The 18496-nt window shown below is 47.5% G+C and overlaps 1 protein-coding gene across 1 annotated transcript in view; it reads right to left on the bottom strand.

Annotated features, from left to right (window-relative positions):
• Nucleotides 1-2360: 2360 nt before the first annotated feature.
• LOC106553626 (V-type proton ATPase catalytic subunit A) overlaps nt 2361-18496 on the bottom strand; it is a 28086-nt gene continuing 11950 nt past the window's right edge. Inside the window, 11 exon segments of the mRNA XM_087702949.1 lie at nt 2361-2493; nt 3691-3862; nt 5380-5474; nt 6448-6651; nt 8180-8226; nt 8229-8242; nt 10531-10645; nt 12686-12808; nt 13596-13704; nt 15543-15705; nt 16602-16753. Coding sequence (XP_087559075.1) covers nt 2401-2493; nt 3691-3862; nt 5380-5474; nt 6448-6651; nt 8180-8226; nt 8229-8242; nt 10531-10645; nt 12686-12808; nt 13596-13704; nt 15543-15705; nt 16602-16753 — 1287 coding nt within the window. The 3' untranslated portion in view covers nt 2361-2400.

Below are 18496 nucleotides of genomic sequence, written 5' to 3'. Positions count from 1 at the left end.
TGTATTTTAACCACAGGGAGGGAGGAGGGAAAAGGAAGGAAGGAAAGGAAAGAAAATAGCAATAGTGCTTAGACTTATATACCGTTTTACGGTGCTTTTACAACCTTCTCTAAGTGGTTTACAGAGTCCGCCTCTTGCCCCCAACAATCTGAGTCCTCATTTTACGGACCTGGGAAGGACGGAAGGCTGAGTCAACCTTCAGCTGGTCAGGATCGAACTGCTGGCAGTGGGCAGTGAGTAAGCCCGCCGTATGCATTCTAACCACTGCACAGCTCTAGTAAAACAGTTGTTAAGTGGATCTGGCTTCCCCATTGGCTTTTCTCATCAAAGGGAACCACCTGATCCAAACTCTCATGAATATGAGCCAGTTGCCAAACATCTGGATTCTGATCCTGGGACCGTGGGGATGCTGCAATGGTCGTAGGACACTTTTCCCAGTGCCGTTGTAACTCTAAAGGGTCACTAAATGAACTGTTTGTAAGTCGAGGACTACCAGTATTTAGTGATGACGTTCATACACATATAAATTTCATAAATAAATATCTCCCTCTTTTCCTCTCTCTATAAAATCATCTCCCAGAGCAGCCCAGGGAGAATCCAATGCAGCCTTGGATGGGTCCTGACGTTGATGGATCTTTCATCTGAGGAAGGAAGATCTCTTTCTTTCTATTCCCCACCCCCCCACCCCCCACCCCCCAGGACAAACCAGCACAGGACTCATGGCAAAAACACTCATCATTGTTATTTTAACCCAACTTGGAATCCTGCTGGAATGGCTTCCTCAGCAGCTGGAGATCAGCTGGGGCTGTTTTTACATGTTATCCGCAGGGCCATGTCCCTCCCGGATGGAAATTAAATAACACATGGGGTATTCAAGTAAGCACTGAGAAGGGAGGAAAGGAAAGGAGGGAGGAATTAAGGAAGGAGAGGAAGGAAGGGAGGGAGGGAAGGAGGAAAGGAAGGGAGGGAGAAAGGGAGGAGGAATTAAGGAAGGAGCATAAGGAAGGGAGGGAGGGAGGAATTAAGGAGAAGAAGGAAGGAGAAAAAAGAAAGGAAGGGAGGAAGGAAAGAAGAGAGGAAGGAGGAATTAAGGAAGGAGAGGAAGGAAGGAAGGGAGGAATTAAGGAGGAGAAGGAAGGAGAAGAAAGAAAGGAAGGAGAGGAAGGAAGGGAGGAAAGGAAGGGAGGGAGAAAGGGAGGAAAGGAGGAATTAAGGAAGGAGCATAAGGAAGGGAGGGAGGGAGGAATTAAGGAAAGAAAAGAAGGAAGGAGAAGAAAGAAAGGGAGGGAGGAAGGAAAGAAGAGAGGAAGGAGGGAGGAATTAAGGAAGGAGAGGAAGGAAGGGAGGGAGGGAGGAATTAAGGAGAAGAAGGAAGGAGAAGAAAGAAAGGAAGGGAGGAAGGAAGGAAGGAAGGAAAGAAGAGAGGAAGGAGGGAGGAATTAGAGTCCCCTTCGGGGAAAAGGGTGGCATATAAATGCAATAAAATTCAATTAAGGAAGGAGAGGAAAGAAGGAAGGGAGGGAGGAGGGAGAAATTAAGGAAGGAAGGAAGATGTCAGGCTTGGAAGCCATACTTTACTGTGAGCCTCAAGCCTGCCACATATTCTACTGTGGGGAACTGGGAGGGGGGCTTGTATGGGGCATGAGATCTGTGTAGTCATAACAACATTCTTTCTCAGAAAGTCAAGGTCATTTTGCCTTGGCACTTGGAGAGGACTTGCTGGGAGGAATCTTCCTGTGGGACAGTGACTGATTGGGTCACGTTATGGACATGTGGGTGCTGGGACAGGGTCTTGAACTTTCAACTGGGTGGGGAAAACCTGGAAGCTGTCAGATTCAGGTTTCCCCAGATGTGCCAACATGGTTCTTCTCATAAATTGGAACTTCGATGAATTTCTAGCCTCGGATTGTTAATTGTTTGAGGATGCTATTTGGAACCCTGACATTAGGAAGGAAGGAAGGAAGGAAGGAAGGAGGGAGGGAGGGAGGGAGGGAGGAAGGAAGGAAGGAAGGAAGGAAGGAAGGAGGGAGGGAGGGAGGGAGGGAGGGAGGGAGGGAGGGAGGGAGGGAGGGAGGGAGGGAGGGAGGAAGGAAGGAAGGAAGGAAGGAAGGAAGGAAGGAAGGAAGGAAGGAAGGAAGGAAGGAAGGACCGGCCTCCCCTGGCATTCTCGTGTTATTACACAAAAATAAAGAACAATAAACAAGTCAAACAATTTATTCAAGTGTTGCTAATCGTGGAATTCTGCATCAGAAAAATAGAACACTTTGCCTTTGGCGAACAATGTGCCAACCCCCCAATGTTGAAGGAGCCGGTCAGCCGCCACCTGGAAGATCCAGAGCAGAAAAAGAAGATTTCTGAGGGGAACCTTCCCCAGGCTCAGCCCCTTCCCAGCCTCCAGGTTCAGTCCTCCAAGTTGCGGAAGGCGTTCTGCATCTCCTCATTCAGCTGAGCGTAGCTGGCCTTGATCTTGGCCTCACCATCCTTTCCGGGATCCTGTACAGAACACAGAAGAATAGACTTGGAAGGGGTCTTGGGGAGGTCTTCCAGTCCAACCACCAAGCAGGAGACTCTCTAGAGCATTCGCTGGCTGGGGAATTCTGGGAGTTGAAGTCCAGACATCTTCAAGGGGCCAAGGTTAGAAACACTGATCTAGAGCCTAGGTCATCTCGGTCAAACGGCTATCCAGCCTCTTTTGAAAACCTCCAGTGATGGAGCAGTCACAACTCCAGGGACTCTATCTATCATCTATCCCTTTACTTCCTCCCCCCTCTCATCTATCTATCTGTCTGTCTGTCTGTCTGTCTGCCTGCCTGCCTGCCTGCCTGTCTGCCTGCCTGCCCGCCCGCCCGCCCGCCCGTCCGCTCGTCCGTCCGTCCGTCCGTCCGTCCGTCCATCTATCTATGCACTCATCAAGTATATATGCCCCTCATCTTGTGGTTCAATTAGCTTAGCTAATTATATTAGCTCCATTAGATTAGTGTTCTAGAAGTCATAGAACGTAGAATCAGAAGGCTGGAAGGGACCTTGGAGGTCCTCTAGTAGTCCACTCCCTCACTCAAGCAGGAGACCATTTACCATTTCAGAGAAATGATTGTCCAGTCTCTTCTTCAAAACCTCCAGCGCCAAAACTCTGGGAAAAAGGTTGATACCTATCTATCTATCTATCTATCTATCTATCTATCTATCTATCTATCTATCTATCTATCTATCGTCTATATGTCTGTCCATCCATCCATCCATAATCATCCATCTACCTACCTACCTACCTACCTACCTACCTACCTACCTACCATCTATCTATCTATCTATCTATCTATCTATCTATCTATCTATCTATCTATCTATCTGTCCGTCCATCCATCCATCCATCATCTATCTATCTATCTATCTATCTATCTATCTATCTATCTATCTATCTATCTATCTATCTATCTACCTACCTACCTACCTACCTACCTACCTACCTATCTATCTATCCTTGGAGGTCTTCTGGTCCATCCTGCTGACCCCCTACCATTCCAGACCAATGGCTGTCTAATCTCTTCCTGGAAGCCTCCAGTGACGGAGCCTCTACCACTTCTGGAGGTGAGCCTCTTGGTTTGGAAATTAAAAAAAGGTCTTTTTAGGGTGTTATTGAAATATCCCCGTAATTAATTCCTTCCTTAGTTCAAGGAAGGAACTTCCTCTCACCTGGAACTTCATGGAGCTGAGCTTGTACATGATGTCGCCCAGGTTCTCCCGGATGATGGCCCAGGTGATCTTGTGGTCAGACTGGGCGGTCGACTCCACAGCGTGGCGGGCCAGCTCATAAAAAGTGATCATGTTCTGCAGCATGCCCACCGTCTTGTAGAAAGGGCAGAACCTGAAGCAGCAAAGAGCCAACAGATCCTGGCTCACTCAGCCCACCCGATCCTCCCTGGGAGATCCCCCCACGGACCTCCAGCTCTCCAGGGAGGCCTGGGGAGGGGGGAATCAGATTTTTCTCTTGTACTGTTTCCCCTCAGAAAAGAGAAGGCTGAGAAAAACTCCAAGGGGGAGGGGGAGTGGGCAGACCCCCCCCCAATGGGTCGAAGATTATCTAAACACAACGAAGACAGAAATTAAATATGTTCTGGAATGTTCTTTCATTCCATTTCCAGAGGCCTTTCAGGAACAGACTATGGACCCAAACCCTTCTTTCTAGGATCAAGAGGTTTCTTCCCAAAAAATCGGCCGGTTAAATCACCTTTAAATCACCTGGTTATCACCTTTAAAGCCCTATCTGGCTTTGGGCCAGGTTATTTGAAAGAGGGCCTCTCCCCTATTACACCTACCCCCCCCCCCCACAGGACACGAAGTCAGGTCACATTACGGGTCCCCTTCGATCGGGGATGTCCTTCTGGTGAGACCACCAAAAAGGGCCTTCTCGGTGATGGCCCCTTCTCTGTGGAACATCATTACTCTGGAGGTGGCTGGCCACACCCTCTTGCTTTACTGAAGGGCCCTAAATATGGCGTTTGGTCAGTGGTTTCCCGGGGACCCCGAATGGGAACAGAGCAGCCATATGCATTTGTTTCCTAAATACACACAGGTCAGAGGTGGGTTTGGCCCGGTTCAGCCTAAACGGTAGTGATAATGTTGCCTGGGTCGCAGAACCGGCAGCAACCCAGGCTGGCCACGCCCCTAAACCGGTTCCCTGGTCTCCGTTGGCGTTGCTGGCATCTTGTTTATTACCTTTTAATGGTCTTCACGGTTACGCACAACCATTTTCAGTGAACTGTGCATGCGCAAGCAATGCGCCTACAAGTGAACAGGTACCGGTTCATGTAGGAAGCCACCCTGATACAGGTAGTCCTCAACTTACAATGGCAGTTCGTTTAGTGACCTTTCCAAGTTATAACAACCCTGAAAAGGGGGGATTATTATGACCATTTTCACACTTATGACGGTTGCAGCATCCCCGGGGTCACGGGATCAAAATTTGGAGACTTGGCAACTGGCTCCTATTTATGATGGTCACAGCTTCCCAGGGTCACGTGATCCCCTTTTGGCGACCTTCCGACAAGCAAAGTCAGTGGGGAAGCCGGATTCACTTAACAACTGTGTTACTCCCTTAACAACTGTGGTGATTCACTTAACAACTGTGGCGAGAAAGGTTGCAAAACGGGGCGTAATTCAGTTAACAAATCTCTGACAGCAACAGAAATTTGCTCGTAAGTTGAAGACTACCTATGCTAACAATGGCACACAGCCGCACGTTTTGTGGCTGGCTGCAGGGGGCAGCCCTGGGGCTGCATTGGAAGTCAAAGAGGGCCCTGGGGAGTTCACGGGGGTCCTTGAGGAGACCTGCCCTGGGGTGAGGGGTGGCCTGGGAGGTGGTGGGGAGAAGCCCCGCATTACCTGTCGTAGGAAGAGTAGCCGTTTTGCTGCAAAAAGTCATCTTTGATCAGCTTGGCTACCTCCAGGGTGATCTTGTCGCTTTCAGCAAGAGATGCCTGCACAACACAAAATGGAAGAGAAGGTGTGTATGTGTGTGTGTGTGTAAAAAGCAGCAGAAGAAAGTAATGCACAAGGGAAGGCGATAAATTTGGGCTCCCTGCTCTGCCTCAAGAAGGTTCACCTTTAGAAAAGAAGATTTGTAACTCAGGATTAAAGTGTGGGGGGTCCTTGGTGCTCTCTGAGCTTGGTGGTTTTCTTGCAGGCATTTCATGACCCAACTAGGGAACATCCTCAGTGCTGGAAGGGGAAGGGGGCTTATAGAGAGGAGCAGGGAGGGGGAAAGGGAGGGGGAGGAGGAGGAGGAGGAGGAGGAGGAGGAGGAGGAAAGGGCTGTGGGGTTCCTGGTGCTCTCTAAGCTTGGTGGTTTCCTTGCAGATGTTTTATTACCAACTAGGTAAAGTCATCAATGATAGACGGATGGAGCGGGGAGGAGGAGGAGGAGGAGGAGGAGGAGGAGGAGGAGGAGGAGGAGGAGGAGGAGGAGGAGGAGGAGGAGGAGGAGGAGGAGGAAAGGGCTGTGGGGTTCCTGGTGCTCTCTAAGCTTGGTGGTTTCCTTGCAGATGTTTTATTACCAACTAGGTAAAGTCATCAATGATAGACGGATGGAGCGGGGAGGAGGAGGAGGAGGAGGAGGAGGAGGAGGAGGAGGAGGAGGAGGAGGAGGAGGAGGAGGAGGAGGAGGAGGAGGAGGAGGAGGAGGAGGAGGAGGAGGAGGAGGAGGAGGAGGAGGAGGAGGAGGAGGAAGAAAAGGGCTATGGGTCCTGTGTGCTCTCAGAGCTTGGCAATTTTCTTGCGGACCTTTCATGCCCCAACTAGGAACAACATCAGTGTTGGTGGTGGGATGGGGTTTTCTCCTTGGAGGTTCCTGGACCCCAGTAGTGTTTTGTGTTTCTTTCTCTCCAGCTTAAGTAGGGGGTGGACTAGAAGGCCTCTAAGGCCCCTTCCAACGCTGTGCTTCTGACCACCTACCTTCCCCACCAGCTGGACGATCTCGGCCAGGTCCTCCTCCTCCTGCAGGATCTCCTTGGCCTTGGTCCTCAGGGAGATGAACTCCGGGTAGAGCCTCTCGTAGTGCTCGTCCAGCGCCCGGGTGTACTTGCTGTAGCTGATCAGCCAGTTGACGGAGGGGAAGTGCTTCCGCTGCGCCAGCTTCTTGTCCAGGCCCCAGAAGACCTGGAAGGGGGGGGCAGGAAGGGTAGTCTCTCACGCGGGATAATTTTCTTCTCTATTTATGATTTCATTTGATTATTTTGATTCATTATTTTATTCATTATTTTATTTTATTCACTATTTTATTTTATTTTATTCATTATTTTATTTTATTCATTATTTTATTTTATTCATTATTTTATTTTATTCATCATTTTGTTTTATTCATTATTTTATTCATTATTTTATTTTATTCATTATTTTATTTTATTCATTATTTTATTCATTATTTTATTTTATTTTATTCATTATTTTATTTTATTCATTATTTTATTTTATTCATCATTTTGTTTTATTCATTATTTCATTTTATTTATTATTTCATTTTATTTATTATTTCATTTTATTTATTATTTCATTTTATTTTATTATTTCATTATTTCATTTTATTCATTATTTTATTTTATTTATTATTTCATTTTATTTATTATTTTATTTTATTTATTATTTTATTTATTTCATTTCATTTCATTTATGATTCATTTCATTTTATTTATTATTTCATTTCATTTTATTTATTATTTCATTTTATTTATTATTTTATTTTTTATTATTTTATTTTTGTTTTGTTTTATATTATTTTGTTTTATTTTATTATATTACTTTATTTACTTTATTTAATATTTATTTTATTATTTATTTATTTATTATTATTTTATTTATTTTTATTTATTATTTTATTTATTATTATTTTATTTATTTTATCTTATTATTTATTTTTGAAACTTTAGATAGGAGCCCAGGTGATTAAAGTGCAAGATTGTAGGCTGACTCTGCCAACTGACAGCAGTTCGATCCTGACTGGCTCCAGGTTGACTCAGCCTTCCGTCCTTCCGAGGTGGGTCAAATGAGGACCCAGATTTTGGAGGGCCAGAGGCTGACTCTGTAAACCGCCCAGAGAGGGCAATAAAGCTTTATGAAGAGGACAACCATCAAACCAGCCACTTGATGGGCTCTGTATCCTCCTGGCTCCCAGGGCTGCTGGCAGAACCCTGTTTTTAGGGCCTTTCAAAAGAGCATCAAGATATGAGCCCAGTCTTCTCTTCGCAGGGATGATGTTCCAGAAGGAGGGAGCCACCACAGAGAAGGCCCTTCTTCTAGATCCCACCAGGAGGGCCCCCTAAAGAGAGGGGACCCATAACATCCCCTGCCTCCCCACTGGGAAAAATGGTCTTTCAAATAACCTGACCTTAAGCCACGGAGGGCGTTGAAGGTGACAACCAGACCCGGAAGCAAACCGGTTGCCAGTGCAGCTCCCGCAAGAGAGGTGACACATGTGCAAATGTAGGCTTGTGCAAAAACGTTGGTGGCCACATTTGAAGCGAGTAGAGCTTTCGGATACTTTCCAAGAGCTTGCCGTGAAATGCGCATTGCGCTAGTCAAGAGGGGAGGTGAGAGGGCGTGGGTTTGTTCGCCGTGGGATCGTTGGTCCAGGAAAGGGTTGGATGTTCCGGGGCCACTAAGAACGTGGAAGCAGTAAAGCCTGACTCACCTGGACAATCCCCAGGGTCGCGGAGGTGACCGGATCTGAGAAATCCCGCCAGGAGGGGACACCCTACAAGAAACAGGGACGGGGAAAGTTGGTCAAAGAAACCCCAAATATCTTATGATTTCTCCTCTGCGAATGGCTGAGGTTTGTTTACAAGCTTTCTCATCAGCGGCATTCAAGCTCTTGATGAGACCTGTGAGGCGAGAGCGATATCCGTGGGAAAGTTGCAGGTAAATAGGCCTAGGAGTGAGCTTGCAGGCCTCACTCAACCAAAGTTTAAACCAAGGTAATTGCAAAAATGTACCAGATATATTTCTAATGTGCTGCATTTTCTGCAACGTTTGTACTGGAAATGGATCTATTTAGAGCAGGAAGAATGAGATGGTGGGAAATGAGGAAGCGAAAGTAACAAATAGCTGAGAGTTTCAAATGTACACGGGGGTTTGCAGAGAGTGACGGACAGTAAGAAGGAAGTGAAACAATGGAATGCCTAGGCCAGTAAAAGATGAGAATGGGGTCCTTTGTCAGATAGGAACCCTTGTAGGACTTGCTCTCTGTCATTGGAACCCATTGCAATGGATCTAACATGTAGGTTTTCTTATGCAATTGCATTGCTATGTTGGCTATTCATGTTCCAACTTGCTCATGAAAGAATAAATCTCTGAGCTTAAAGTAAGATTTGTTGCTTGTGAGAGAAGGAGAGAAGAAAGGAGGGAAGGAAGGAGGGAATGAAGGAGAGAAGAAAGGAGGGAAGGAAGGAGGGAAGGAAGGAGGAAAGGAAGGAGGAAAGGAAGGAGAGAAGGAGAGAAGAAAGAAGGGAAGGAAGGGGAAGGAAGGAGGGAAGGAAGGAGGGAAGGAAGGAGAGAAGGAGAGAAGAAAGGAGGGAAGGAAGGGGAAGGAAGGAGGGAAGGAAGGAGGGAAGGAAGGAGGGAAGGAGAGAAGGAGAGAAGAAAGGAGGGAAGGAAGGGGGAAGGAAGGAGGGAAGGAAGGAGGAAAGGAAGGAGAGAAGGAGAGAAGAAAAGAGGGAAGGAAGGGGGAAGGAAGGAGGGAAGGAGAGAAGAAAGGAGGGAAGGAAGGAGGGAAGGAAGGAGGGAAGGAAGGAGAGAAGGAAGGAGGGAAGGAAGGAGGGAAGGAAGGAGGAAAGGAAGGAGAGAAGGAGAGAAGAAAGGAGGGAAGGAAGGAAGGAGAGAAGAAAGGAGGGAAGGAAGGAGGAAAGGAAGAGAGAAGGAGAAGAAAGGAGGGAAGGAAGGAGAGAAGAAAGGAGGGAAGGAAGGAGGGAAAGGAAGAGGAGAAGAAGGAAGGGAAGGAAGAGGAAAGGAGAGAAGGAAAGGAGGGAAGGAAGGAGGAAAGGAAGGAGGGAAGGAAGGAGGAAAGGAGAGAAGAAAGGAGGGAAGGAAGGAAGAAGTAGGATTGTTGTAAAATAAGATGGGTGTATGAGATGCGTAAGAAAGCAATCTCAATTATATCTCGTCAATTGTAGGGGAGAAAAATTGTTATAAATACATATTATTAACAACAGTTATGAGATTATATAATTGTGAATGTATATATGAGAAATAAAAAATTTATTTAAAAAAAAAGATTTGTTGTTCTGGTTTCCCTTTGCTTTTTATCGGCATAATTTTTATGACAGAACGTTGGTAGATTTCCCCCAGCCTGTGATGGACTTGCAAAATAAAGAGATCCACTGCTAAAAGATCTCTAATTGGCAAGAGATCTTTCTTATGCTTACGGACTGTGCCGAAATGGACAAATGAACCAAAGAAATCCAGGGAAAAGAAGAAACAGAATATTATCAGATATGGAATAAATGGATAGGACAGTGTTTCTCAACCTTGGCAACTTGAAGATGTCAGGACTTCAACTCCCAGAATTCCCCAGCCAGCATTCGCTGGCTGGGGAATTCTGGGAGTTGAAGTCCAGACATCTTCAAGTTGCCAAGGTTGAGAAACACTGGTATAGGAGGATGGAGGAAAAAAACAACACACACACACACACACACACACACACACTCACGAGAGATTAAATTAGCCAATATAGCAGATACTAGTAGATGAATAAAATAAAGAGGGTTAAAAAGGGTGACATGAAAAATGAAATATATTAGAAAGGGAAATCTCATAAGGAGAAATGTACCGATTTGTAATTGCTATCAGAAAGCACAGGAAGTTCCTGCTCGTACTGTATTGTGTAAATGTAGTGTACGTCTAAGTTTTGTGTGTGTGTGTTTTGTATGTTTGTAAATAAATAGTGTATATAAAAAATAAAAATAAATCTTTCTTATAAAGGGTGGTGTCGAGGGGGTTTCTGCACAGCCTCCCTCCAGCCAAGAAACAAGGAATCTGGCAACTTACGCTCCAACGATGCTGACGCTCCCCTCTCGCTCCGGACTGCCCAGGCACTTGACACGGCCGGCCCGTTCGTAGAAGGACGCCAAGCGGGCGCCCAGGTAGGCCGGGTACCCACTGTCTGCAAAGGGAAAAGAGAGTTTCCGTCTCTGTGGCTTGGAAAAAGTTGGTGAAAGTTGAGAAGGGAACGAAGACGCAGGAAGATCCGTTTCTTCTGAATGTGGCTCTTAACAACTTTAAGGAGGGCAGACTTCGACTCCCAGAATCCCCCACTGCATCTTGGAAAGTTAGATCAATGCTTCTCGACCTCAGCATCTTTAAGATATGTGGACTTCAACTCTCTGTCAACCGTCCGACTAGTGAACGCAAAATAAGGAAACACTCTCGGGAACTTTGAATTTCCGAAAGTAAAACTTTATTGGATACACCATTTTGGTACCGAAGAATCAAAACCAGCTCTGTTTTTGACTGCCCAAATGCTTTCTTAGTTAAGGATTAGGATTTAGGATTTATTGCATTTATATGCCGCCCTATTCCCGGAGGGACTCAGGGTGGCTCATAAATCAAGGGAGGGAATACAAACAGGGGGAAAAACAACAAACAAGCGACTACAAAAGAATTTAAAAACAATCAACAACCACACAGTTCGAGTGGGGACGGGAACTCGTCAGCCCCAGGCCTGTCGGAACAGCCAGGTTTTAAGGGCTTTGTGGAAGGCCTGAAGGGTGGTGAGGGTCCAAATCTCCACGGGGAGTTCGTTCCAGAGGGCCAGAGCAGCCACAGAGAAGGCCCTCCTCCGGGTGGTAGCCAATTGGCATTGGCCGGTAGATGGGATTCGGAGGAGGCCTACTCTGTGGGATCTAATAGGTCTGGTGGAGGTAATTGGCAGCAGGCGGTCTCTCAAGTACCCAGGTCCAATACCATGAAGGGCTTTATAAGTGACGACTAGCACCTTGAAGCGTATCCGGAGACCAATAGGCAGCCAGTGCAGCTCGCGGAGGATAGGTGTAACGTGGGTGTACCCGGGTGCACCCACAATCGCTCGCGCGGCTGCATTCTGGACAAACTGAAGTCTCCGAATGCTCTTCAGGGCCTTCCCCTTTTCCCATCCCTGAGTGCTCACATTGTCCAATTATGAGACATCTTTTTGTTATGGGAACAGTGTGTCTCTTTCTCAAGCACCTGCAGCGGTGACCTTGATAGTTGCACAGGTTCTCACGGTCCATGCACACATTTTCAGCCTTCTATTTCCCCTTTCCCTCCCCCAAGTTCATTGGCAAATTGAAAAGCGTTTAGGATGAAAGAGGCAAAGCGGTTCAACCTCCAGGTACACAGGTGGTATTCAGCAGGTTCTGACCAGTTCTGACCAGTAGCAGAAATTTTGAGTAGTTCGGAGAACTGGTAAATACTACCTCTGACTGGGCCCACCCCCATCTATTCTCTGCCTCCCCGAGTCTCAGCTGATCAGAAGGGAATGAGGATTCCACATTAACCTTCCCTTGGAGTGGGGAGGAAATGGAGATTTTACACTATCCTTCCCTTGCCATGCCCACCCTGCCATGCCCATCAAGCCACACCACAGAACCGGTAGTGAATCCCACCACTGTCCCAGTATTCCCTCTGGGGAAGGCCAGGAATTGGGCTTATCTAGTCCAGGAGCCTCCAAACTTGGCAACTTTAAGGCTTATGGACTTCATGGGGAATGAAAGTTGTCAGGTTGGAGAACCCTGGTCTAGCTTATTGAAAAGAAGGATTAGGAGTGATATGATAGCAGCCTTCCAGTATTTGAGGGGCTGCCACAAAGAAGAGGGAGTCAAACTATTCTCCAAAGCACAAGAAGGCAGGACGAGAAGCAATGGATGGACATCAAGAAGAGAAGCCACCTGGAACTAAGGAGAAGCTTTCCGACAATGAGAACAATTAATCCGTGGAATGGCTTCCCTCCAGAAGTTGTGGGTGCTCCAACACTGGAGGTTTTCAACAAGAGAACTGACAACCATTTGTCTGTGATGGTAGAGGGTCTCCTATTTGAGCACGGGTTTGGACTAGATGACCTCCAGGGTCCCTTCCAGCTTTGTTATTTTGTCCACATGTCTTCCAAATAGGCATGGCCGAGAAACACTGGTTAGGGTTAGTCAAAGAAGTGTATGAAAAATCCAACCTGCAGGCATTTCAGCCAAACGACCAGAGATCTCGCGAAGGGCTTCCGCCCAGCGGGAGGTGGAATCAGCCATCATGCTAACATGGTATCCCATGTCCCGGAAATATTCCGAGAGGGTGATTCCTGGGAAAGGAAAAAGGATGGGAAAGGATTACAGGAAGGTTTCAAAACAAATTAAAGAGGCTTTGGTAGCAATTATAGCAATTGTTAGACTTATATACCGCTTCATAGGGCTTTCAGCCCTCTCTAAGCGGTTTACAGAGTCAGCATATTGCCCCCAACAACAATCCGGCTCCTCATTTTACCCACCTCGGAGGGATGGAAGGCTGAGTCAACCTTGAGCCTGGTGGGATTTGAACAGCCGAACTGCTGAACTGCAGTCAGCTGAAGTAGCCTGCAGTGCTGCATTTAACCACTGCGCCACCTTGGCTCACCTTGTTAGTCCTTTCCTATCTTTGGATGCTGCTGTCAGATCCCTAAACGGGATACTGCCACTCAATTGGGAGGAGGGGGGGCCTTGGAGTCAATTTATTGGCAGTGCCCGTGACAACTGATGTTTTACAACTGGTTTCCTGGTGCCGAAAGGCTTGAGACCCCATCACCTTTTGGGGAATGTTTATGATGGCCGTGTGGGGTATTTTACTTTAATGTCTAACGGAAGGTAGCCATGGGAATGTATGTTTATTCGACTCTCAGGACAGTTGATAAAGGAAACACACTTGTGTATTAGCTAGAATCTGCATTCTAACAAAGAGGAGGGGTCACTATCACTTTAATTCTACTTGCATTGCCTAAAGGGATTCAGACGTTGCTTTGCCTCTAACGGCTTCCATTCTTCTTAATTAAAGGTTCCTATGAAATAGGAAGTGTGGAGTGGGGAAATGGGGGATGGCATGAGACAGCCCCTCACCCGTGTAAATTGAGGCTTCCCGAGCAGCCACAGGCATGTTGGAGGTATTGGCCACCAGCGAGGTCCTCTTCATGATGGTCTCCGTCTTCCCGTCTACTTCCATGGTGAGCTAGGAGGATGAGAGAAGAACACTGGGAAATGGAGGAGAGATTGGGGGTGGGTGGGGTGGAAGTGAAGGGAGGCCAGGCCAAAGAAAGCCTTGAGGAGTACCATGGCTTACAGCGGTCATTTTCATCTTTAAACAGGTGGACTTCAACTCCCAGAATTCCCCTGCCAGCATGCTCTGCAACTCTGGGAGGTTGAAGGGAACTCTGGGAGCTGAAGTCCACCCATTTAAAGATGCAGAGGTTGCGAAACACTGAGCTAGCTGTCCAAAATTGAAAGGGGATATTCTGGGAGTTGAGCTCCATCTCTCCTGGCTGAGGAATTCTGGGAGTTGAAGTCCACCCATATTCAAATGACTACAATTTGAGAAACACTGCTATCTAATGTGCTTATATAAAACCTTATACGCTACCCCTAAACCCCTAAACCCTAGAACGGTCACAAATAAAAATTGGGATCGGTACATTCTGATCTCCACATGCTTTGCATTTCTTTCTTAAAGACAAAAATAATTATAACAGAATAACAGCATTGGAAGGGACCTCGGAGATCTTCTTTCTTTCCCCTCTCTGTAAACCACCCGGAGTCCTCCCGGATTGGGCGGTCTATAAATAAAATTAAACTGGAAACTTCTAGTCCAATCCCCCTGCTCTGGCAGAAAACCCTATACCTGTGATGGCGCACCCTATACGCATGTGCCATAGGTGGCACGGAGATCCCTCTCTGTGCTAGCTGGTCTTCGTGGGCACCGGAGTGCCAGAAAACCACCTGAAAAATGGCCTGAAAACGGCTCAAAAAATGGCTAACAGAAAATTCCTCCTTATTTCCAGGTTGAATCTCTCCTTCCATCCATTCTTCCTTCTCTGGACCTTCAGGGGCTTTGGAGAACAGCCTGACCCCTAACTCCTCTCTGTGGCAGCCCCTCAAATATTGGAAGATGCTCTCCTGTCTCCCCTGGTCCTTCTCTTCCCTAGACTAGTCAGGCCCAGTTCCTGCAAACGTTCATAATTGTAATTGTAATTTAATAAATTTATATGCCGCCTAATCCCGTAGGACTTGAGGCGGCTTACAAATACAAGAGTAAAATAAAAAATAAAATATAGGGAAAACGAAACAGATTTAAAAGCAACACACCATACACTCAAACCTAGATGGGGGCTGGACTTCATTCATCAACTTTCAACTTTAATAGAATTTGTATGCCGCCCACTCCCTAGGGACTCTGGGCGGCTGGGTCAACAGCCCCAGGCCTGCCGGAACAGCCAGGTTTTAGGGGCTTTTCGGAAGGCCGGGAGAGTGGGAAGGGTCCGTATCTCTGCGGGTAGATCGTTCCACAGGGCCGGAGCAGCTACAGAGAAGGCCCTCCCCTGAGGGGTCGCCAGCCGGCATTGTCCGGTCGACGGCACCAGGAGGAGGCCCAGTCTGTGAGTTCTTATCGGCCGTTGGGAGGTATGTGGCAGGAGGCTACATACCCAGGTCCAAGGCCATGTAGGGCTTTAAAGGTTCATCATCTGTTTGAGCCTCCAGTCCCCTCGTCATCCTGGTTGCTCTTCTCTGCACTCTTTCCAGAGCATCAACCTCTTTTTCATAATGTGGTGACCAAAACTGGATGCAGGATTCTAGGTGTGGCCTTACTTACTAAGGCTTTAAAGGGTGGTATTAACACTTCAGGCGATCCTGATTGTATATGATTTTTTAAGTTTGCTCCACAAGAACCGATAGAAGAGCAGAACTGGGGTCCTCTGAATTCTCCCCTTTTCCTTCCATTTTGACCAAGGAAGACCTCCGCAACGAGATGCAGAAGAACAGGGGCGTCGTGCCTGGTGTCCCTGCCATCCTCACCTCGGGAAAGTCCCTGAGCACCTCCGACATCTCGTTCCCACGCTCTCCGCAGCCCACGTAGATGATGACATCACTGTTGGAGTACTTTGACAGAGACTGGGAAATGACCGTCTTCCCGCACCCGAAGGCACCTGGGATGGCCGTGGTGCCACCTTGGACACACCTGGGAGAGTAGAGCAGAAGGAGAGACACACACACACCCAATTCAGCTTTTAATGAGACCCCCAGAGGGGCTTTAGCCAACGACTGGATTCACCCGACCACTGAACCAAAAAGAACCAACCAGACCCTGGGACAAAGGAAGCCAGTTTCTCCTGCAACTGGGATTAATTGGTTCAACTGGGATCAACTCAAGTGCGAAGCGGCCCTTCCGAGACAGGAGCTGAATTTCTAAGTGCTTCCTATGCTCAGTGATGGCGAACCTTTTCGGCACCAAGTGCCAAAACCGGAACGTGCGTGGATGCACCCGAGTGCCAGATCCGGAAGCCACCACTGGTCTGGTCAGTGATTACTTGCTTAATGCATGCATCGCTTAGCGACCAAAATTCCAGTCCCAATTGTGGTTATAAATTGGGACTACCTGCATCACTTTAGAATCTCTTGCAAATTTAGCAATCGGAGTTGAAATCATCCCTCATGGAAGCCGTGTCAGGAAAAGGACCTTGAAAAGCAGGGGTCGGCAACTATGGGCCCTTAATGAGTCTGGACTTCAACTCCCAGAAGTGGCGCAGTGGTTAGGGTGCAGGACTGCAGGCCACTACAGCTGACTGTTATCTGCAGTTCAGCGGTTCTAATCTCACCGGCTCAAAGGTCGACTCAGCCTTCCATCCTTCCAAGGTGGGTGAAATGAGGACCCAGACTGTGGGGGCAAGTTGCTGACTCAATTTGCTAAAAAATTTGTAAACCGCTTAGAGAGGGCTGAAAGCCCTATGAAGCGGTATATAAGCCTAATAAATAAATAAATAATAAAAGTCCCCAGGTCGTAAAGGGGTCACAGTTGCCCACCCGTGCTGAAGGGCGATCACCAACCTTCCCTTTCTTACAAAAACGATGTCTTACGGAAAGAGCGCATCCAGAACTCTCTGGCCGGTAAGCAGTGGGTGATTGGCCGGGAGCTTCTCGGACACCGGACGGATCTGCCGGACGGGCCAGACTTGCATCATGGTCAGTTTCTCTTTGACCCCCTCGAAGTCGAGCTCCAACACCACATCCTTTGGGGAGGAAGGTCAAGGGATTAGGATTCAAATCTTGGCTCAACTCCCGAAGGAAGCTGACTTTCCTTGACTGGTTCTAGTTTTGTTCTTAGGACAGTGTTGTAGGAGGTATGTAGACTTCAACAGCCAGAATTCCTGGAGCTGAAATCCACATATTGCCAGAGTCGGAGATAGGCTTCTCCCAGGTAGATGGGCGGAATCAATCTATAGAACATAGAATCATACCATTGGAAGGCGTGACCCGTCAAAACCGCGCTCAACTAAACCGCGCTCAATTAAACCACGTCGCTGATGTCATCAACAGGGCGACAACAGCCAGCGCGGAGAAAGAAGGGCGCTTTAAATAGCGCTTTGAAAGCAAGCCGATTCAAGTTAAGGTAAGGGTTAGGTTTAGGGTTAGGTTAAGGGTTAGGGTTAGGTTTAGGGTTAGGTTTAGGGTTAGGTTAAGGGTTAGGGTTAGGTTAAGGGTTAGGTTTAGGGTTAGGGTTAGGTTTAGGGTTAGGTTTAGGGTTAGGTTAAGGGTTAGGTTTGGGGTTAGGTTTAGGGTTAGGTTAAGGGTTAGGGTTAGGGTTAGGGTTAGGTTAAGGGATAGGTTAAGGGTTAGGGTTAGGGTTAGGGTTAGGGTTAGGTTAAGGGTTAGGGTTAGGGTTAGGTTAAGGGTTAGGTTTAGGATTAGGTTTAGGGTTAGGGTTAGGGTTAGGGTTAGGGTTAGGTTTAGGGTTAGGTTAAGGGTTAGGGTTAGGGTTAGGGTTAGGGTTAGGGTTAGGGTTAGGGTTAGGGTTAGGTTAAGGGTTAGGGTTAGGTTTAGGGTTAGGTTAAGGGTTAGGTTTAGGGTTAGGTTTAGGATTAGGTTTAGGGGGGTTAGGTTTAGGTGTAGGGGTTAATTTTAGGTATAGGGTTTACAGTGTGGTTCTGTCTCCGCGCTGTTGTCGCCCTTTTGATGACATCAGTGACGCAGTTTAGTTGGGCGCGGTTCAGTCGAGAGCGGTTTTGTGGGTGAACCATTGGAAGGTCTTCTACTCCAGCCCCTTGCTCAAGCAAAACACCTTATCCCAGTGGGGGCGAACTTTTTCGCCGCCAAGGACCCAAACCAGAATGCACGCATGGATGTGTGCACCGGAGCGCTGGAAACCCCAAGGCTAGCTGGGCATGTTTGGGGTTTCCAGCACCCCGTCATGCATGAAGACCAGTTGGCTGGAGCGCATGGAAGTGCTGGAAAAAAGCCGCTGGTGACAATTTGTGTGCCCACAGAGAGGGCTTTGCGTGGCATTCTTGCCATTGGTTCGCCCTCACGGCCTCACATCATTCCAAAGAAGTGGTTGTCCAGTCTCTTAAAAACCTCCAGGGAAGAAGCGCTCGCAACTTCTGAAGGCAAGTTTTTTCCACAGGTAAATTGTTCTCACTGTCAGGAAATTTCTACTTAGTTCTAGGTTGCTTCTCTCCTTAATAAGTTTCCCTCCATTGTTCTTGGATTCCATTCCATCCATCTTTTCCTGCCCTGCTTCTCTGGGGCTTTGGAGAATAATTCTTAGTGGCAGCCCCTCAAATACTGGAAGACTGCTATCATGTCACCCCTAGTCCTTCTAGACCAGGGTCAGCAAACGCTGGCTCTGGAGCCGCATGTGGCTCTTTCCTCCCTCTGCTGCAGCTCCGTCACCGGTTGGCGCCACAATTTTGAGAGGAGCTTCCGGTGAGGGGGGGGGAGAGAAGCACAGTGTGCCAGGAGAAGACTCTATGGCA

This window comes from Thamnophis sirtalis, unplaced genomic scaffold (assembly GCF_051295495.1).
Source record: "Thamnophis sirtalis isolate CommonGarterSnake01/CBP01778 unplaced genomic scaffold, rThaSir2_p1.2 scaffold_18, whole genome shotgun sequence".
Taxonomy (NCBI): Eukaryota; Metazoa; Chordata; class Lepidosauria; order Squamata; family Natricidae; genus Thamnophis; species Thamnophis sirtalis.
Note: the sequence above shows the minus strand (reverse complement) of the source record. Positions and strands in the feature narration are given on the sequence as shown.